General features: G+C 41.9%; 1 protein-coding gene across 1 annotated transcript; it reads left to right on the top strand.

Annotated features, from left to right (window-relative positions):
• The first annotated feature begins 386 nt into the window (after positions 1-386).
• Positions 387-22,272, top strand: MELK (maternal embryonic leucine zipper kinase). The gene is made up of 18 exons (XM_074855824.1): positions 387-408; positions 846-947; positions 1,246-1,331; positions 1,803-1,919; positions 2,378-2,521; positions 3,930-3,998; positions 5,114-5,206; positions 6,156-6,254; positions 9,048-9,116; positions 9,642-9,740; positions 10,712-10,798; positions 12,145-12,273; positions 15,189-15,332; positions 16,057-16,282; positions 17,953-18,046; positions 18,514-18,682; positions 20,675-20,778; positions 21,898-22,272. Exons 2-18 carry the CDS (start codon positions 884-886, stop codon positions 22,073-22,075), a joined length of 1,971 nt encoding a protein of 656 aa, XP_074711925.1. The 5' UTR covers positions 387-408; positions 846-883; the 3' UTR covers positions 22,076-22,272.
• Positions 22,273-22,586: the final 314 nt, after the last annotated feature.

Genomic DNA, 22,586 nt, shown 5'->3' with positions numbered 1-22,586 from the left:
CGGGAAAGGCCGCCCCTGAGGGGACGGCGGGCCCGCGGAGCATGCTGGGAGGTGTACTCCTCCCCGGGGCGGCAGGCCGGCGGCCATCTTGTGCGTGGCGGTAGGCGCGGCGGCCCGTCCCGCCACAGTCCCCGGCGGGACTCACGGTGCGAGCGGGCGCGGTTTCACCGCCTCTCTCGGGACCCGGCACGGCCGAGGCCGTTCCCCGTCACGGAGACCTTCCCGCCATGGCGGTACCCACTCTCCCGATTCCATTTTGACCTCCCTCCCGTCATGCACTGCGTGGTCCAGCCTCTTCCTGTCCGTTGCTGCGCGCTGACTGGCCCCTCAGCGCCGTAGCCGGAAGTGGGTGCCGCGGCGGGGAGATTTAAACGGTAACGGCCGCGCTGGGCCGTGGCTGTAGAGCCGGTGAGTGTTGCCCTCGCCCCCCTCACCCCCCTCACCCCGGGGCCGCTTGGCCTCAGGGCCGGGGCAGCCTCTCGCTGTTCCTGTGGCGGCAAAGGCCATGGGGAGCCGGAGAGGGAGGGAGGAGGCCGCTGTGCCGTCCTCTTGGGTGTCGTTGGTGGCCCCGTGGAGGTAAACGGTCGCGGGGCGGGGGGGGGTTGTTATCGCTGCTCTGCAAAGCGACTGCTTTGCTCTCGCTGCCCAGAGTTACCGAGGGGCCCCCGAAAGGTGCTGGCATTTTGTGCCCGTAACCTCCGGGCGCTCAGGCTCGTCTAGTGAATCTGCTGCTAATGAAAGCAGCCCCACACCCCGCCCCGGAGCTGCAGCAAATGTCCTTTCTGTTTCTACGAGTCTGCTCAGAATGGAAAAGCATGAACACCGGCTACGCTGTCTCCTTGCAGGTACCGAGAAGACTTGCAAAATCCCCGTCCCTCTCAGAATGCCTGGGGGTGACTATGAGGAAGTTTTCGATTGCTATGAATTACGTGAAACAATTGGGACAGGTAAGATTAAGCTGGGAAGGTGAACAGATGTGTGCAGTCTGTCTAACGCTTTAGTATTTACCTGAGTACAGATCAACTGTCGCTGCAGGTCATGATTCAAGTGTGTGTTTTGGGTGGCAGATCTCTGAAAATGTCACTGGAAGCGGGTAGCAGTGATCACTTCTAACTCTAATGAAGACACTGCACACTGTGCATGCTACATACTCCAGCGTAACTGTGAGATTATAGGCAAAAAAGTACATCATCATGCTAAGCTTTAAACATTTAAATGTCTTTTTTTTTTTTTTTTGAATTCTAGGTGGGTTTGGGAAGGTAAAACTTGCGCGACATCTCCTTACTGGTGAAAAAGTTGCAATAAAAATCATGGACAAGCTGGCTCTAGGGGTAAGCCAAAAGATACTTAAAAGCTGGTGGCGTGCTCTGCTGTTGTTGTGGAGCTCTCACGATCAGAGGTGTGCGCTGCCTTGGAATGCTGCCTGTTGACTGTTGAGGGATGCTGTAGACTTGGAAGACTTTTAACAGAAGACCACAAATCTTGTGCCCTCTTGTGGAGAGGGCAGCATTCCCTGGTGGTAAAATTCAGGAAGTTGAAGTTTATTACAGTAATTCAAACAGAATGCTGTTGAGAATACTAGCTATTTTACATCAGCCCCTTTGGGTTTTGCTGATCAAGGTGCCAAAATTGTAGGGTAGCGATGGCAGAGCTTGTTGCTGGGTGGAATTTGAGCAGTTGAATTGTACGCTGCCATACATGTGCTGTGAAATACTGTGTTGCACGACAGTCTGATGCTCACTGTGATGTATAGGCTGCCAAAGTAGTCAGCAATTTCACAGCTTGCTGTTGTGGTCTCTTAGGATGACTTGCATCGTGTTAAAATAGAAATTGATGCCGTGAAGAACCTCAGTCACCAGCACATTTGCCGGTTGTATCACGTGATAGAGACATCCAATAAAATATTCATGGTCTTAGAGGTAAGAAATGGTGTTCCTGCCGTTGCAAAAGTTCCTGGGTTTAGCTGTAGTGGTAGATAAAAGTTGAAATGAAGCAATTATTAAAAAGTTATCTCAATGATGAGCATGTTCAAGATGCTTTAGTTTAAATAGGAGGCTGGTGATAAGCTCTAGCTTGTAAAAGCTGCTCTTCACCATTTACAGTAAGTGAAGTAACACTATTTCCTACCTTATTCTTCAACTAGTTTAAAATAACATAAGCAGGACATGTGGGACCCTGGAACTCCCATGTGGTTGTCACATCCTGGGCAATTTGTACCCCCTGTGACGGTGTGCTGAAGCACTGGCCTGGGGGGCACTGGGGCAATGCTGTGGTAGAGCAGAGGGAATGGAAGAGTGTCTTCCAGTTGTCCAGTGCTCTTGCTGTTCTTTAGACTTCATTATTCTAAATGTATTCTCTTTTTCCTGTCTTCATGCAGTACTGTCCTGGAGGAGAGCTCTTTGATTACATCATTTCTAAGGACCGCCTTTCAGAAGAGGAAGCTCGCGTATTTTTTCGGCAGATTGTGTCGGCGATTGCTTATATCCATAGTCAGGGGTATGCCCACAGGGATCTCAAACCGGTAAGCCTGAATAGTAGTCAGATTTGCATAAATAATAGCAAACACCCACTTTTATTTCCCAGTTAGGAGCTGGGGTAAGCTATGCCTTCTCCATTCTCTTGTACTTAGAGTTCTTTACATAACGTTGTCTGAAAGAGCATTATTTCTACTTGCTGCAGCATTCTCAGCTGGGCTGGATGGGGTTATACCCGAGGAAGGAGCTTCCTCTGAAAGAGAAGAACAACACGCTCCAGCTGGGAGTGGAGCAAAGACACGGAGCTGACTTTGAATGTTGCATAGACATTTTTGTCATCCCCTTTATTCCACTTTGTACCTGGAAAGGGTCTTTATGGTGCTGCTCTGTTGTGCAAAGTGTTCTGTTTTCACGCCCAAAGGAAAAAGTGACACCAACAGTTTAAACAAGTGGTGGCCAGACAAGGAATGTAAGGGGAGATGCGTGCTACTGGACCCATCCTGTGGCTCTGCTGTCATAGGTTTAGGGAATGGAAGACTTGAGTCCATTTCTCCTTGAAGGGGTTAGAAATTTGCATTTTTAGAGATGCTGACATCTCTGAGAAAAGCAAATTCTTAGTGCGCAAGCATTTTCCTAGACAGCTCATGAAATCTTTGTCTCTAAAGGACTTCTCCCCAAGCGAAGCGTTGTATGTACCTTTTGGAAGGAGTTGGCTTGTAGCTAGAAAGCTGACGGATGCATAGGTGGGAAGTGACTTCCAGAGGCTTCTGCTCGAGCCTCTTGCTCAAAGCAGTGTCAGACCAGGCTTCTTGGGGCTTTATCCACCTGCGTTTTCAACCTCCCCTGAGGATGAGGCAGTGCAATCCCTCTAGGCAGCCTGTTCAGCTCTTCACTGTCCTGATGAGGAGAGAGGCTTTTCCTTATTTCCAGTCTGAAGGTCTCCTGATGCCTGTTGTCTGTCACTATCCCACCATGCACTAACTCTGTCTTCATACCCTCCTTGTAGGTATTAAAAGGCTGCCATGACATCTCCACTAAAGCTTTCTTGCCTGCCTCTCCCCCCTGAGCAGACTGAGCTTACTTTTTTTGACTTTCCTGTGCTGGGCGGTAGGAACTGGACACACTATTCTAGCTGTGCTGAACACAGGACTAGAGTAACTTTTCCCCAGTCTACTATCTGTGCTGCTTTTAATAGTCTGTGATGTTGCTGCTGCCTTCTCTGCCAGAGCAGACTGGTGCCTCATGGTCAACGTGCTCTCTATTACCCACTGCCCCCAGTCCTTTTCAGCAGGTAGGAAGTGTTCCCCATCTGGAATTTAGGATATATTCATTAACAACTGATCTGATTAGATAAATTATAGCTGATGATGACAAGAAGAAATAAGATGAAACAAAACGTGTCTCTCTGGATCCTTAAGTTATAGAAGCGTTCATTAGTGCTTTCTCTTTTTCCAGGAAAATCTACTGATTGATGAGGAACATAATTTGAAGCTGATAGACTTTGGGCTCTGTGCAAAGCCAAAGGTAAGAGTACCGGCTGCCTTCACAGAATAGGGTTAAATCAGTTACTGCAGGCGCATTAAAAAAAAAAAGCATGTTTGACTTCAGAGTGCAATGCAGAGACTTGCCCAAAGACCCTAAATTCAAGTTGTTTGCATAGTTCTCATCCATCACTAAGTACTTGGTAGGGCCTTAACTATGTGAGAGGGCAGTTAACTGCATGTTATGACCAGACTTAGATTGTTTTCTCCTCTTACACTTCATCCTTTATCATAATCCAAGGCAGAGATCATCTACATGTAGCAACCTGCTGTCACATATAAAGGTCTGTAATTCAAAGCTTGTGTTGGTGTGCATTTTTCCCTGATAAGTTTCAATGGTGTATGACTTTTTTTCAAAACATTTGTGTGTATGTGGAGACAGTGGATCAAATCAAATAGTTTATTCCACTGATAAATCCTCTGGTTCCATGTGCTTGTACTGTTTCCTGAGTTTAAAACTGGTTTCTAGGAGCCCTTTCTATTTGTCAGTTTAACATGCGAGGGGGGTGCTGTTAAGAAACCATTTAATGAGAAGGTCTTACTGATCCACAGACTTGTCCTCAGATCGTTTTACTTCACTCAAGTTGGAGCTTCTTGCAGGCAGCCAAGACTATTAGACCATCATCTTGGTGGTATAATGTCATCTAATTCTGGTCTGCTTAGAACAAAGCCCAGGCAGAGTAAGAACATGGTTTTAATAAGAAGTATTCTTGGTGATTCTTCATGGAATTATTGCGTTGAATATTGGTATAAATAACCAGCTAGCCACATGCCCAGTAGCTCTTGAATCACTTCCTCCCAAGTTCCATCTCCACAGTTGAAGGGAATTGTTCTCATCAGAGGATGAGCTGCAGAAAAGTCTGTCAGGATAATAGATGGATGAGCAGCTTGGGACCTGAACGCTTATAGGATATTCACGGTCTTAGACAATTTTTGCCTAGTGAAGCCATATATTACACCAAAGCAACATACAAGGTGAATGTAGATGCACAGCAGAGAAAAATGAAGCCTCTGAGGTCTCTAATAGGCCATTGCTAGAAGAATTAAGCTCTGTTAAAGCCAATGCTTCTGTGTGATGGGTTTTCTGTGTTATTCTAGGGTGGCCTTGATAACCATCTGAGCACGTGCTGCGGAAGCCCAGCTTATGCAGCACCAGAGCTGATTCAGGGCAAAGCATATATTGGCTCAGAGGTACGTCACACGCTTCTGGGTTAGGGTTTTTTTTTCCCCACTGTGTATTTAAAGGTGGTGAGGTTCAGATACGCTCACTTGGTTTCTTTCAAGCGGCGATTTGTTAACTATCCAACTCTTGCTGCTAATTTCTGTGCAGTCTCAGTATCCTGTATGCTTTACCACGCCTGTCTTTAGCTTGAAATTCATGTATGAAAACTTGCTCTCTTTGTCCTGTGCAGTGTAGTAAAATTTGAGAGAAGAAAAAGTGGAGTTTATCCAGCTCTGATTCCATGTCCAGAATGCCAGGACCTGCTACTTGCTGTTGTCAATTCACCCAAACTGCTGTAACTGCAATCCCCTCAAGCTTCTTAAATTGCTGCGCTGTTGGATGGAGTCAGTCTTTTTCCCTTTTACATACCTTTGCCCCCCTGTCCTTGGCCTGTAACTCCTGCTTTATTTTTTTTATTTGGTGTGCTTTGTTTTCCATGAAGTCCAGTACTTTTCAAGCCTCATTTTTCCTTATGGTCTAAGTGGGAATTACAGCGTGAAGCGGTATGAGGCACGTGGGGTCCTTCTCATGCTTATAGAGAGGAGAAGCAGTGGGGCTTTAAAGTTGATTGTAACTGTGCTGACAGCTGTTATAATCAGTAATATGTTACCGTACAAAATCCCTTGCGATGAGTTTGATTTCATTTTTGCCAGTGAAATCCTTGTAGATTGAAGGTAATGCAGCAGTTTGGTGACCTAAGGAGAGGATATTGGTTTTACTAGTGCTCTAGCTTGAGTGAATTGAAAATTGAATTTGTGTTGTGTGCTTTCACTTGGAATATAAGAGTTATGTCAAGAATTAAGGAGCCTACTCTTCATGAGTTTTAAGTGGGCTTTGCCAAAGGGGGACAATATTACCTGTCTCTAAGGTAGAGTTTTAGATAGATTGGGTTCATGAACTTCCACTCTTATTTTTCAGGCAGATATCTGGAGCATGGGAGTACTGCTGTACGCTCTGCTGTGTGGCTTTCTCCCCTTCGATGATGAAAACATCATGGCTCTCTACAGGAAGATAACAGTAGGTATTGATGGTGCTAGAATACACTGGGAACAGGCATTGCCAAGCATTATGAGGCCTTTGCTTTTCTGGTGGCAGAACCTGTTGAGCTGTGCCTAGGGTAAAAAGACGTATCTGCTTAATTTTGTTACACTTTGCTACTTTTTCTGTCAATATTTTGTGGATTGTTTCCATCTCCGATTTGCCTTCGCAGTGCTCTGGCTTGGTCCTATAATACAACAGGAACTTAGGTTCAGGAGAAGTGTTTTCTTGCTGGTGGGCTGGATTTTTGTATCTGAGACTTTATCTGGCTTCTCCCTGTATTGTATGGAATAGAATTGCAAATACGTCATTTGATTCACCAAAAATAATGTTCTTAAATGTCAGCTATTCTCACATCTAGGAAAAGCAGGATTCTGCATCTGCTGTTATACTTTCCTCCTCCAAAATGAGGAGGAAATGTCAGACACCATAATCAACAGAAAAAGTTGAATACAGAGCAATAGAACTCAGTAGCTGATTCTGTTTCACTGTAAACCCCTCCTGATGCAGCTAATCATACACACACCTCTACCAACCACTTCTAAGTTGCCATAAAATTTATGCTGGTAAAGCTTCCAGTAAGCGAGTGGGGTGAGGAGTAGCTGTGTTGGATAAGGGCTTTGGTTCCTCTACCTCTTTCTCCTTCTCTCACCCAGAGTCTGATATGTCTTAAACCCAGAAAACTTCTTGAGAGCGTACAAGGACTATGGAGGGAGGCAACTGACAGCTGATCTACACAGGGAGTGTTTTTGGGGTGCATAACAATCAGAGCTGACGCAAAGGATAGGATGAGTTCATCAAACAACTTGGCTTTTTAGTCTGGAATTGGAGTGGACTTGAGAACCTTGACAGGAGATCTGTAGGAAGCTCAGTTTGAGTTGTTGTAAAGAACTTTAAAAAAAAAAAAAGGAGAAACAATGGCTAACTGATCCAGAGAGATTGTGTAAAGGTGCTGATATTCAGAATAACAGTCCACCCCTAAGGTTAGTACACACTGAGAACTTGTCCATTTGTAAGCATACTTTTGTAGGACGACAAAATCCTTTATGCTGGTCATTAGGCCAAGATGCAGAGTCTGGTAAATGACCTACTGGCTTAAGGTATTAATTCTTAAACTTGTCAGTAGTTGAAACGTGAGCAGAGAACTTAGATGTGGAACGGAGATCTTAAGATCATCAGAGGTGATTTCTGCATATAGTTGTCTAACGTGCACAGGAAGTAGGAGATGAGTTGCTTGGACTGACAGAAGGTTGGTCCGTGGAACTTGTTTAAGTGAACAGAGATGACCAAGTTTTAAAACTTAGTCTGGGTGCAGTCAAAAACTGATAATGTCTCAGGTGTTAAGAGGCAAGCTTGCCATTTCCACTCTGAATTTGTTTTAGTTTTATGTGGTTGTGACATGGAAATTGCTTGAAATGAGGACACTTATGCACTATTGTGGAATTTAATTTCACACATTATAGATCCTGAAATTTATTGTAATCCCGACTCAGAACTACTGTTCCAAGTCAATGTAATGATCTGCTGCTTGAATCTAATTAGGATCACGTGACTTACATGCAATGTTTCTTTCCCTGGAATGGTCCACATCTCTTCATTTGGGAATACTTGAATAAGCCTTTACCTTTTGAAAGAAAAATCAAGCATGTGACTTCTGTAAAAACAAAAAAACAAACCCCCAAAATAACAACAACAAAAAAATGCAAACAAGACCACACCAGAAATAATTTGGGATTTTTTATGTATCTGGTAGCTATTGCAAGCTATTTACCTTCCAGGATTGCTCTCAGTCAAGTAGATGCTAATTTTGCTTTTCCTTGTCTCATGTTCAGTAGCAATATATTAAAACCAAAATGCAGACAACATGTGTTACTTGACTTGGCCTAGTTTCATAGTTAAGCTGTGTTGTGAAACAGCCTGCAAACTACAAATAGCTCATTAGTGGTGTCGGTAAAGTTGTAACTTAAATTATTTAAGCTGTGATGTCAAAGCAATACATACTCTGCTTAGAAATGTTTGTTGCATAAGATACCAATCGTTTTGTTATGGAGGCATTTCTCTGTAGAATCAGTACTTATGTTACTTCACGATGGGTGTTTACTGATTTTTATGTATTTTTTCTCCATTTTCACTGAGAAGTAAATGATCCTTAATGGTGAATTCGGTTTGTTTTTTAGCTACTGTTGTATCTCACATCTGAAAGCCATTTTCAATTTTCTTCTAATCAAGAATTAAAGAAGTAAATTTGATTGAAACTTACCTATTAGATCTATAACCTTTTTCCTGTCTGCGGTATGAGATCAAAACTCTAGCATTAGTTGTAACCTATTCAAAAAAAGAATAGCTAAATGTTGAGGATGGTTTATTTTTAGTGTCCAAAAAGTAGTGATTTCAATGAATATTCACATTTCAAAGCACTACTATCAGTCATTCATGCTCCAACATGTTTACACTTCTAAAATTTCTGTGTCAGGTTGATGTGATGAAACAAAGCAGTAGATAAGGAGCAGGTTAGCTGCGAAAGTGGGCTGAGATGGAAATGTCATGTGTGCCAGGTGGATGGAAACTGCAGCTGATAATGTAGCTTTAAGAATGACTCTAGATGTAACAGCAGTACTAAACCCAGTTGTGTTAGTAAGGAAAATGCTAAGTTTGCATGTGTCTGTTCTTCCTTTGTGACCAAATACAGATGTCACTATCATCCAAGTAATTTAGCGGTTCGTCTCGAGCTAGCTGTTCATCGTTCATTCTAAATCCTCTTCTTTTCTGCAGAAAGGAAAATACAGTATTCCAAAGTGGCTCTCTCCTAGCAGTACACTACTACTTAACCAAATGCTGCAGGTAAAGGTATTGCTTCTGTTCAATAGGTCTGTGAAGTACTACTGCCTAGGTCAAAACACGACCTCGATGAAATACTTAAAAAGCCAAGAAGTTTAATTCTTACAAATTTTTGAAGAAAAGATTAATATTGCCTTCTGCTGAAAATTCTTTGGGAAGAATGGTTGGGTATAGAAATAATTAAGCAAAGCTTAAATGACTAAACGAAGCCTTTGAGCAGCCTGTGTGGTGGTTCTTATTTGTGCTATATAAGTAGGAGCTTTTATATAAATGAAGCTAAACATACTGAATATGCATTTGGGCTACATCTAACCAATGCTAAATATTCCTGGAACACGTACTGTAACTGTAGGTTCTATAACTGCTCTTCACAGCTCACGTGTTTGACCTTCCTTTTGGTGAAGCTGTGAAACAGTATTGGTTTCCATTTGAGCTTCTAACTGCCCTGAAATTCTGAGTAGAAGTCAAGCAGTTTATCTGGTTCTTCCCAATGGCTTAAGTATCAGCTTCGTTTCTATTGCCCACTAGGTGGACCCAAAGAAGCGGATCACGGTTAAACATCTATTGAGTCACCCTTGGCTCATGCAAGGTTATTCTGATGCTGTTCAGTGGCAAAGTAAATGCCCAGTAAGTACACTTGTCAGATGAATACTAAAGTGTTTAGTATGATCTCGCTGGTTTACTACCACCCTCACAGTATGGGGGTGTGAAGACATTTCTCCTGAGATGAACTTTGAGATGGTCGTGGTTCCTTTTGGTTCTTCTTGCTCTCAGTGTTATTACTTTCTCTCGATTTCTCTTGAGGAGGAATTTCAAATGTGTTTTCACTGTGTTCTGCAGCTGATGCTCAGTTTGCAAAATAGCAGACTTCTCATTAAAATGTGAAGTATTTCCCCATATGAATGACCAGTTGATCCTCCGGGCTGCTTGGTCAATACTTTATTAAAGGTGCGAAGTGCAAATGTTCTGGAGAGCATGTTAGACGTGGTTATGGCCTATCTTGTATCTAGTCCTCACTGAAAACTGAGAGTTGAAATAAAACTTTGACCTCATGAAAGTATGTTTGTCCTGTCGCTATCTTGTTTTACTTGTGTGAGAGGCTAAGGCAGTATGGAGAGGGGAAAAAAATAAAATCAAGCTGTCAGTAGTTAAGTCCTGAGCAGGCTCGCAGCCAGTGCTTCCCGTTGGCCAGCGGGTGCCACTGTTTTGCTAGATAAAGAACGGATTTACTGTGCTTGCAGCACCTGTTCTAAGTGGCTCTAGAAAAGATGTGCATTTCTGATAGCTCTGAATATTTATGGAGAGATGAAAGTGTACCTTCCATTCTAGTAAAAATCTCATCTGCTGTCAGGCTTTCTTATTTGAATTCACAACCTCTCGCCAAGGAGGGGCCAGGCTGTGAAGTTGTTGGAGTTGCATGACTTTTTCAGTCTGTTCCCTGCAATATTTAGCCATGATACTAACTATTTAAAATACAAGGTCTAAAATCGTGGTTGGTCATTGACTCAGCCCACTGAGTTTCACGACTGTCACAATCAGATATGGTTTATGAGACAACTCGAAAGCCTCATGCTTCAATATCTGTCATGTTCTTGCAGCTGGGACACCTCGATGAAGACTGCATAACAGAGCTTTCTGCGTTTCATAAACAGAGCAGGGAGAGTATATTGGAACTAATATCAGAGGTAAGAAGTATCAGTAATTTACAGTAATGGTTTACTGTATTACTGTGTATAATCTTACAGTATTAACGGACTAACACTCACTTGTTCTCCAGTATGAAATTATTAATACCTTTCAGATTTAAGGAGCCCCTGCAGAACTCCAAAATCTAGCTGTAGCTTATAACTACTGTTCTGAAGTTCAAATTTAATTTTCTCCTTTTCCTTCTTTGATTGTGCTTGTGATGTTTCCTAAACTTACTGTTATTTCCCACCATGGTAGAATCTTTCCAAATGTCTTCAACTCACAACAGACTCAACAGAAATTTATAGTTGAACAACAGATGCCACTTGCTGGGTTGACTCTTTGCTTTCAAATGATTCAATAAGTAAGAAGAAGAGTAAGAGGAAAATATCAGAGCATCTCCCAAACAGACTATAAAATACATTTTTTGCAGTTACTATTCACAGTCTTTTTAAAAAGTGACTACATTTAGTCACTTTTGAATACAAAGAGCAAAAGTTGAACTGACTACTTCTAGAATTGTACAAATGTTAGTAATGACATTGCAAGCTGTAGAGGAGACTTAAAACATGATGTGTACTCCAGATTTAACCTGAACCTGAAAATTCTCCCTTCAAATTGAATTTTTTGCTTCTTTGTACGTGGTAGCAGGACAGTTCTTTGCTTTGGAAAAACTGTTAGGTTTTTCACATAACTGCAGTAGAAACAGACTTTTAAAATGTGTGTGATACTCAAGACGGATTTGTGGAGTTAATGCTCCTTGTTCTTCAGTTACAGGAAATAATCTGAATAATCTGTCTACGCAGGGGAAAAGTCCTTCCAAATAGGTTTGTGGCATTTGCATACTCCTTTAGTGGAGAACTTCTAATCCCTTATAACTAGTTCAAACTAATTGTACTATGCTGCAAACCTGTCAAGCATTGTACCCATGTTCCTCACACAAGGAGAATTGCTGAAAATCATGCAAAAAATTGGTGCTGCTTGTGGGGGAAGAATGGGGGGACTTCCAAAAACATTGAGACTCTGGTTGAAATATCGGCCAAACTGAATTAATAGCTTTGCCAGTCACTTCAGTAGGTGATTCTGGCCCCTGTGTTTGTGTTCACACTTGTGAGTGTACTACAAACTAACTTGGAAAGAACAACCACCATACTGTGTTTCTTGATCTCAAACACATATTGTGAATCAACTGAAGTCTGGAATTATACTTGGGTGACTAGGGGTGCACATCAGGTAGAAAAACTTGCAGAAACACAGAAATTTTTGGAAGGCTGAACTTGTTTTGTGCTTACAATGTTTCCAAAGAGGAGACTAAAATACTCTTTTTTTTTTCTTTATTTCCTAGTGGAAATATGACCAAATGTCAGCAACATATCTCTTGCTTCAATCCAGGAAGGCTCGTGGCAAGTGTGTTCGCTTAAGGGTTCCAGGTCCAACAGGACATGCCAGTACAAAGCAATCAGCAGGCCTCAAGGTGGGTTTTTGAATTCAGCAGGACAATATACTGATTAAAATGCTGCTCTGTGTTAACAAAGCTCTGCCTGGGAACACAGACTGGTGCCCTGAACATCAGTAAGACAGCACGTGTGCAGTCAGCCAAAGTCTTCATCATTAAACAGTTCAGTCTCCTCATGAACATGTTTTAGCAAGCTGGGCTGCTTCTATGAATTGATATTACTGGAATAACTGTCTGGGAGGACATGGTGCACCATGAGTACTGCACAGAATCTCCCCTTGGCTGCTCACAGAAATGGGCTAAAATTCAAAATTGCCCATTGTCTGGCCTGTGATCATTCCAGGTTTTCCTCTGTGGTGCCTGACTCACTTCACTCTTTCGGGGTGCCCCTGAACACTTTTGTACCTCGCAAGTTGCATGTAACATTTTAGGCCATTGAATGACTCGAGCGTGTCCAGAGAAGGGCAACAGAGCTGGTGCAGGGTCTGGAGCACAGGTGTGATGGGGAGCGGCTGAGGGAACTGGGGGGGTTTAGTCTGGAGAAGAGGAGGCTGAGGGGAGACCTCATGGCTCTCTACAACTACCTGAAAGGAGGGTGCAGAGAGGGGGGAGGAGTCTCTTGAGCCAAGGAACCAGCACCAGACCAAGAGGAAATGGCCTCAAGCTGCGCCAGGGCAGGGTCAGACTGGCTCTTAGGAAGTATTTCTTTGCAGAAGGGGTTGTTGGGCGTTGGAATGGGCTGCCCAAGGCAGGGGGGGAGTCCCCATCCCTGGAGGGGTTGAAGAGTCAGGTTGACCCAGCGCTGAGGGATCTGGTGAAGTTGGGAATGGTCAGGGTGAGGTTCATGGTTGGACTGGAGGAGCTTCAAGGGCTTTTCCAACCCAGATGATTCTGGGATTCTGTGACATGACTTAGTAAGGAAAGTCTTCTGAAACATGCTGTCATGTCACCTTGGCGGCCTGGTTTGAGGGGACGTGGACACTGCATCAGAGACACCCGTTCCTTCCTCATTTCTTTCCTTTTAGAACACAATCCCAGAGAGGATTCTGTGTATTTTGAGTAAAGGTAACATGTTGCTGATGTTTTTCTGATTAATTGGATTCTCAAATGGTTTTGAATATCTTATGGTGATTTCTGTTCCTGTGGTTTGATAGCAAAGTGCAAATAGGGCACTTCTGAACTTGTCTGAAGTTGCCAAACTGCAATATCATATCTAACACACAGTGATGTCAGTGATACTAGTCTGTGTTTGACAAACTCAAAAGCATTCAGGAAAATTTCAGACTTCCTATTAGCCGTTTCCCCCTCAAACTGTAGATATCCATGTAAAATTGCTAACTAGCTATGTGAATGTGCTATTCTCTGCACAGAGACAAGCACTTAAAATAAATACTTCCTTGTGTATCTGATTCAGCTGCATGTAAATCATTTCAGTTCATTCATACAACTACTTTAAAACGCAGGTGTGAATTCTGAGATTACCAGTGTTGCATAACAAATCATGAAACATAAGTGTAGCTGAATGTGATTTCCATGGTCATGGTGGGTCAGTCCTCTACGCTCAGATGACTTTAAGGTGGAGGTTCTCTGAGTTCAGTAGCGCTGGGGCTGTGGAGTTACTTCATCTCTGGTGGTGTTCTGGGTAAAATTGATCTGACTGATGCTACTCTTTAACACATTACACCTTCACAGGTGACTGAAAATCATGTCTACACAACACAACAATCCATTAGTCCTTCTACAGTGCTCAGGACACATTTAAGTTACCTGCATGTAGACACTGAGTGAATATCAACTGAATTTGCTGAAATAGCAAACTAGCAAAGTTGTCTAGCTAGAGCTGGTCTAATGTGAAGACACCCAAGCAAACAGAACCTTTAACTCAGCCAGTTTCTGAATTTGGTGGCACAAGCTTGTACATAATACTGCCTTATTTCAAGCAGCTTAAGGATATTCCACAAAATTCACCATGGCATGAGTTTCTGGAACGTGGTAGCCAAGGAATCCTGTTCAGGCATTCATATTGGAATGTGCCTTCAGTGCAGTATCGGGCTGTTAGCTTCTGGCTGCAGCCAGCAGCCCTCTGGTGAGCACGTTAGTAAGGCATTGTAGTAGGTCTGGTGACGTACCAGAAAGCTCCATTTCAGTTCCAGTAGTAATGAGAGATCTGATCATTGAAATGTCCTTGGTCACAGGCCAAGAGAAGCTTACCTGCCAGCAGAACACAGCTTCCTAAAACGGCGTCCATTCCAGCTGAGGACCGATAACTTAAAATAACTGTATGCAGTTTCACTGAAGTGGTGTGAAACAAGTCCTTGGGAAGAGTTTCCTGAAAGTGACAAAAGGTGTTAGAAACTCAGGATGCTGTGATATACATCTCATGGTGTGTGGTGTGAGCCGTGAAGGCTAGCAGTCTTGGCTGAAGTTATGGATCTTGTGACTTAATAAATGACAACTTTCTCAGGCTAGCAGTTAGATGAAGAGTTCTGAGTACTAGTTCAAGTACTGTTACAGATTCCATAATCATGTGTGGTGGACTTAAGCCCCCTTTCAGACTTTACTGCATTATTTTCTTGTGTTCTTTCCAGCTTATTGTTTGGCTTTTGGTAAAAAGAGCTTGTGCTCCAAGTCTTGAAATCAAAGGCAGGCATTTTTCTGTAAGTTGCTTCTTTTTGACACAGGTCATGAACGACGACTTGGTAATGGTACTTTGAGAATAATTTCACATCTGCTTTTGATACAAATGACAAATCCACAATGAGGATATTAAAGTCATATTATAAAACTTAGGTCACCAGCATGGGAACTTCCATTAGCTGTTAACCATAATTAGCAACATAGAAGGAAATAAGATTTAGATTTTAATGACACTTTTCTGACTAAATCTTCCTTTTAATCGTGCCGTGGAATCCCAACTGAATCTTTCTTTTCAGTCTGAAAAAACTATGATGCATGAAGATGTGCCAGACTGCAGTAAAGTGCCACATGCGTCTGGATCTGTGGAATTTTCTGATGCAGCTTCACTCTTTGAAGAATCTCCGTTAGAAGATTTTGTTCTAAATACTCACGGAACAAAGGTGTTTGAAAAATAAATATAGTTCCTTAAAAAAAAGATATGCTATTCTTAATCCAAAAAATCTTATTCTCATTTTGCATAAAACTTGTTCCATATTTAAATGTTTGGTGGATCCTGGCTTAGAGGAGTTACAATCTGACTAAAGAAATGTTTTAAATGTATAGCTGAATATAAATTGTGGCTTCCTCTAGCTGTAGGTCATGATTCATTTGATGAGAACTTGAGCTTTGACATTTGATTTGCATAAAAACAGCATCTAGGGAATGGGTAAATGAGGCAATGAGGATTCTAAAGCTGACGGGAAAACAATACGGTACAGCAGACAAGATCTCAGAGCTAGGCTAGGGCTGGACTAGTCTTTGAAGAAGTTCAGCCTGTCTGTATTGGACAAGAAAATCCAGTGAAGCAATTAAAATGATACAATTAAACCAAATGAAAAATCTTAGGTGCATTTAGGTGAGCTGGTGAGGAGTAGTCTTAAATGTACAAGCTGAAGAATTTAGAAGAGCAGATAAAGAAATGGCAAATGACTTGAGATGTTTATTAACAAGTTATGGAGGGAATCAGAAGTATTGAAGAGTTTTTGAACTATTTTGTTCAATAAGCAAGCATTGTATAGTATTTCTTAACCTGCTTCAATTTTAGAATTTCCTTGTCTGTAACATTCCTGAATGTGATCAGAATACAGCAAAGGATGTCTCTTTTTTCTGTTACATCTCTCGTAGCATTCAAGGCGTGATGCTCCACTGGATGATACAGAATTCACACTGTCAACTCCAGTGACAAGAAAAGTGGCATCAAAGAAGCATGAAAACAAAGAGAATGTTGATACAGCGTCAGCTTTAAGAAATGAAATGCCCTTTGCGCTTCCCACTCCAAAGACTCCTTTTGTGAGGAGTCAGGTGGAGAGTGAAGTACAAACCAAACCGCCTCAGGCACCTGCCTCCAGAGGTACGTTGAATGTAACTAATGAAAACTTAATTCCTAAGCAACGTATAGGTGCTATTGTAAATCCAAATATGAACACAATATGTAACTTTTTTTGCCGTATTCCCCAGCCTGGTGGTTCTGGTGCCTCTGATAAGGTGCTGCAAGAGGTTTAAGCCTACCTCAGGGCACGTCACTTGTCTGTTAATTACAGAAGTTGTTGCTGCCTCCAGGATCACACAGGCACGCCTCTTGGCACACTCCGACATGGAGACAAGTTTTAGTGCTCCTAAAACTTGCATCTGGTTCCACTTTTCCGTGAAGGCTGAGAACATGATTTCCTCAACACTGTTTTTCATTTGTAACTACCTTGAGCGAAAGTAAAGGTATACTTTTAGTCAAGTCTTTAGCCAAGCTTTTATTGCTTCTAAGAGAAATCTAACTTTTGGATTTCTCATGGTGGTGTATCAGTGTTTTCACAGTAACAGTCCAGTGTGGCAGTGAAAATACTTCTGTTACCAATGTGTAGATCTTACAGGTATGTGATAGACCACAGAAATCTGTCTAAACTACGTCAGCTTTTCTGAGTTACCAGAAATTTCTGTCCTCAGCCTGTCTAGTCTGTTCTGATGAAAAATGATGGCTCCTGTATGTACATTATCATTCCCTTCAACCGTTAACATAAAAGTTTTGGTGTTGATACCGTAAATGCTAACTCTGTCCTTCAAATGCCAAGGACTTCTTATGGTAGAAAACTTTTCTGTTCAGATGCTAAGGAACACTGTTCAGAAACAGTCTTTGCAGGCTGATTCAAGTTATAAGGGACCTTGAACATGCTGCTGTGCACTGACATCCTCAGTAAAGGGACTAGCAATTGTTTATATGTTTGATTTTTGTCTTGAGATTGCTGCTGTAACTTGTGAAGTCTGACGTGATAGTAGATTTAAAAAGGAAAAGTAGGTACTCCTTCCGAAATGGGAAAATGCTTAAATACCTTTAGCTCATTTCAGTGAGACTTATGAGAATTAAACAACTGAAAGCTAATTCTTTGTTTCACTGAAATATCTTTGCTTCTGGAGAGGTAGTATTACTACTTTCTTAGCAGTAGAAAAGTGGAAGTATCCACCGGAAATCTTGAGATCAGAATTGCACCTGGCCCCAGATGATGATGTAGAGAGCTGAAACTTTGAACGCTGAAGCTGGGTTTAATTATAACAACTCGTTTGACTGTTTCACTTGGTGTTTGCTTCTGCATGTTCAGAACCAGGCTTTGTGGAACTCCTCCACGTGTGGGTAGTACAACTTTACAGGCTGTTACGTGGTGTGTATTAAGGGAAATGGCTTGTTGAAGAACACAACTATTCAACACACTGAATTGCTCAGTATTTATTCTGGGGCCAAAATAAGAGCCAGAAAGCAATTCTAATCCTCTTCCTTTCCGAATTTCTAATCTTGAACTACATTGGTTGCTTTAAGGCTTGACTTGTAGAGCCCTGGGGAAATCAGTTGCAGTTTTCTTTGCAGAGTAGGGGTAGTATTGTTGCTATATTAAAAACATATTTTATCATTCTGAAGATACAGACCTGAGATGGAAAAGGGGGCTGGTTTTAGAAATGTTAATCATGAGAAATCCTTGCTGAAGAAAATTCTTTATGCAAAAACATACCTGCTTCGGCATGGATGCTTTCTTTCAGAGAGCCAGTTCACTACAGTTACCCCAATTAAGAAACCCACAAACCCAACAAACACAGATGAATTGACAGCAGCTGAGACTCTTCCGGAAACAAGGTAAATGTCCAGTTATTTGTGTATACTCCTTATTTAGATCAGGACTACCTTAACCCATGTACTGCCTAGAAAGCCTTGTTACAACAGCAAGCTGTGACTTCCTTTCTCTTGGTAAAAACCTTCCTAAAACCTCCTTCTACATTCACTAGATATGAAGTGAATGTACTCTTCAGTAAATACTGAAGGCAAAGAAATGTTTTAAAACTATGTAACTCTGTTATCTTCTGAATATATATTCCTGTTTTCCATAATGTAAGTTCCTTCTTATTTGAGTTTCCCAGAGGGCTGCAGTTTCTATATACATCTCTGGGTTTAAATCTCAACCGACTTTCAAACAGAAATTCTCATAATACACTGCACTTGCTTTGGTTTCCTTCATTCTGGCAGGTCTGGTAATATTTCATACCTGAAATAACTAATTTCTAAACACTCAGGAAAAATAACTGATTAATTTGTTTGTGTAACAGGTGTCATTCTCTGGAGTTAGATCTCAACCTAGCTCATGTGGATAGCATCCAAAAGAAGAGAAAAGCCAAAATATTTGGAAGTCTTGAAAGAGGCCTAGACAAAGTGATCACAATGCTTACGCCGAATAAAAGGAAACGGTTCTCAAGAGATTGCCCAAGGAAACTTAAGGTATAGCTGCTGGAAAAATCTTACGTGAAAAGAAGTGTCATTATAGAAAACATCCAATGCCTTTAGAAATGGTCTTGTGGAAACTTCTGTGATCTGACTTGCCTGCATTCTGCAGTAAAGTGCAGTTGCTCTTATGGCATCTCTCAATATGACAATGTCCTGGTTATCACCAAGAGATGTCATTTTAATCTGGGCTCAGGCAAGTCACCAACAGATCAAGGGAAGGAGTTTGGCCATTGCTTTTTATATCCCATCTAAACCAAATGTGAGGGAAGCAGGATGGTTTTAAAGGAACCCTAGGTGAAAATTTTTAATCATGTAATTTGTATAGAGATGCTGCTAGCTCTCCCACTAAAAAAAAAAATTTTTATAACATTCCTGGATTAGATTGCTGTAGTCTGGGAGTGATATGTCTGTTCCAAGGTAGTCTATAGATGTCAAGAGAACCTGAGGTTAAACTTAAAGCCTAAACAGCTACACCTCATGGAAGAATTTCTGACACTGTCAGCATAATCTTGATTTTTAAAGTTTTGATGTCACTGTGCCCGAGCCAGCGGGATAATTATTCTTTAAGTAGCCATAGAAAAAGTAGTTCCTCAGTGCATTAAAATTACATTAATAAATTGTACCTGCCAAAATTGACTCATGAGGTTAATATCAGCTTTGTGGGATACACATCAAGTGTCATTGGTGTAATACTAGTGCACCAAGCAGAATTCAGTCTGTTGCTCCAAAACAACTGGTGTACTTCAGAAGTTACACGAGGAGTAGTTTGTACTTGAATGTGTAGATGATGTTTGAAAAACGTGATTATGGAGGAAGAGGGAAGTCTGTTACTGAGGCGTAACCAGCTCCATAGGAGTGAAGCTTCCTGGTGCTGCCACGGTCAGGGCAGCTGCTGTGCAGGGAGAGCTGCCTGTCGGTAAAAGCACCACTTTGTGCTTTGCAGTCTGTGCAAATGGGATTCAGCAGCTGTATTCCAGTCGGAAGCTTCTCCCAGAGGCACTGGTCAGGGGCAAGGTGGCAGTCGTACAAGTTCAGGGTGTGTGTTGGGCCACAAGCCCGAGTAACTGATTGGAGTGGAGTCCAGACTGTGCAAATAATTCAGTGATTGGAAACAAAAGCTTGATCTTCTGTCTCTAAAAGCTTTTATCCTTCTGCAGCAGTTTCCCTTGTCTGTGGTATATGCAAAATGACTGACGCATGTCAAGGGACGCTGGGGTACACCAGGGGAAGGTAGAACTCTGTTTCACAGGGCTGCAGCAGTTACGGCAGGGAGTTGCATATGTTTTAAACTGAGTAAGAGCTGTAAGAGCCAGTCTTTTACTCTGACGTTGCATCCTTGACCGATGTTCATTGCTCAAGCTGTTTTATGACCCTGTCTTCTCTCATCTGCTTCTGTGACTTCAGAGAGTGTTTCTGGCATATCTCAGTTGGCACACACCTTTCTCTCGTTACATATGGGTGTCTGAAAGCTGCTCCAGAAGTCACTTATTGGACAAGTCTGCGATATGAAGTATTAGATGTGATATAAAACCCCTGTAACAGTAAACCTAGGAGTAGTAAGTTACCTTTTCTCTTCAAACATGGTCCTAGAAAAGCCATGCCTGTTCCCTGACACGGGAGTGCTCAGCCTCAGCCAGGCAACGCGCTGCCGGCGCGGGCCCGTCTTCTGCTGACCTCTCCAGAACCCACCTCTGGCTGCACCAGAGAGTTCCAATAGCCTCCGTGCTGCCCTGCCCATCACTGCTGCTCCACATTTTATGACGGGTTATAGCTCGGACATGCTTTGATATTAATTGTCCAGCAGTTCTTTAGTGTTCCTGTTGCCACTACAATGTCTTAATTATGATAATATGGGGAAGTTGAAGCATTTGTCCCTATGGTTGGCTGCTCCAAAGCTTTCTTTATGAAGACTTCTTGTAGTGTCTTCAGTTTTAGGAGAATGATTTTTTTTTTCTTGACTCTTTTTAATGAGCTAACTACTTTTAGGCACACTATAATGTTACCACCACTCAGCTACTGAATCCAGACCAAGTGTTGAATGAAATAATCACTGTTCTTTCAAAGAAGCATGTGGAATACGTTCAGAAGGGGTAAGTGTAAAATACGATGACTTCAACTTGTATTTGTCTAAATTGTCAGTACTCCAATCCTTGATAAAGTGAAGCTTTTAAACTTACTTTCTTAGCCCCACACTGTAAAATACAGTAACTGTATAGAAAGTGTATAGAGCACAGCATGAATGTGTGCAATAAAACTTGTCCACACAGTGCAGAACAATGTTAGGTGAGGTCTAATAAATAGAGCTTTTTGACAGATATGAACCAATAATAGTGAGGCAGCTCTTAGAGGCTGATGTGAATTTTGTCCATCTCTTGTGAAGCTGTAAACACAAAAGTTTTGTTAGAGTACAGTCACATGGCCAAATCGGACAATTTTGGGAGACAATGAGGGAATAACCCTCATTCTTGGCAGCTAAGACATTAGCATTTAGCCAAGAGATCAGTATATTTTAAAAGCTTCTCGGAAGCCACACACCTTTGTGAGATTATTTTAATTTATAGGATTTGTCTTTAATTTGTAGGCTTTACTTTAGGTACCTTAGTCTAGTTAGTAGGATTGGTTCCCAGTTCTGATCAAAGCTTAATGTCTGTTTCCTAGTTTCCTAATGCACGAAAAGAAATGTGTTCACTTATGAATACGCATTTTTCTAAAGTTGTTGAATATTTAAATGATGGGCGTGGTAGAATGTCAGATTACACTTCAACCTCTGATGCATTTCTGAGCTCAGAATCTGGAAGGATACTGAACTGCATAGAAGTACCTTCTCCCATTGTAATGATTTAAACCTTCCATTCAGTTTTTCCACTTTTCACACCAGCTGAACTGTAGCCAGCCTCTCAGCAGCGATGCCTTGTCGAGGAGAAATGTAGGAACATCTCCATCATTCCAGCTCTGCACCCTGAGAAGGGGGGTCTGTGGCTAGCAGTGGTTCCTATGGCTGGGTTGGAGGTTGGTACTTGGGCATAACGATAGTGTTCTGGGACTAAAGTATTCAAGGCTCTCAGTTTGCTAAATTCTAGGTTGTTTTGCAGTATTCTGGGTAGCAGTGGGATAATTTCTGTGAAGTGCTTTTACTAATTCAAAATTGCATTGCAAAACAAACGTTAAACAGTTCAGTGACTATTCTGTTTCTCCTTTGTTTTGTACAGATATGCCCTGAAGTGTCGAACACGGTCGGATTTTGGCAAAGTAACTATGGAGTTTGAGTTAGAAGTGTGTCAACTCGGTAAATCTGAAGTGGTGGGTATCCGGCGACAGCGGCTTAAAGGTGATGCCTGGGTCTACAAGAGACTGATGGAAGAAATCTTATCTAGCTGCCAAGTGTGACTGGCTGATGCACGTGCTGAGAAAGCAGCATTGTGCTGAGGCCTTAATCATCATGTTTTGGAAAGGTCTGTTCAGAAAAGTAATTCTGTGTCACATTCACAGCTGTATTTGAAAAATCTGTCACCTTTCTTGGGTTTTTAACCACTCCTCTTTGTACATGTGCCTCTTTCTGTATGTCCTTTAATATCAAGTTTGTAATAAATGTTCTGCAACTACAACTCTTCTGCAATGGAATTCTGTAAGCTGTTCCCCCTCTTGCATATTTTTCATGTAGGTGGGTTAAAAAAAAGTATTTGTGTTTGTATGCTGAAGCTTATTTTGGTATGTCTCCAGTTATCAAGTACATTTGGTACAGAAATAGTAATTTGCATAATTCTCTTCTTGTCTCTGCTTAAGTAGGATTTATTGAGATCATTAACTAAGTCACAGCTGTAGTTCCCAGAGTTACACTATATGCTCAATGTGGTACAATATAGGACTGTCTTCAATAAATGTGAAGTCAAGAGTGCTA

The sequence above is a fragment of the Strix uralensis genome, chromosome Z (genome assembly GCF_047716275.1).
Source record: "Strix uralensis isolate ZFMK-TIS-50842 chromosome Z, bStrUra1, whole genome shotgun sequence".
NCBI lineage: Eukaryota > Metazoa > Chordata > Aves > Strigiformes > Strigidae > Strix > Strix uralensis.
This window is presented reverse-complemented; position numbering and strand designations above follow the sequence as displayed.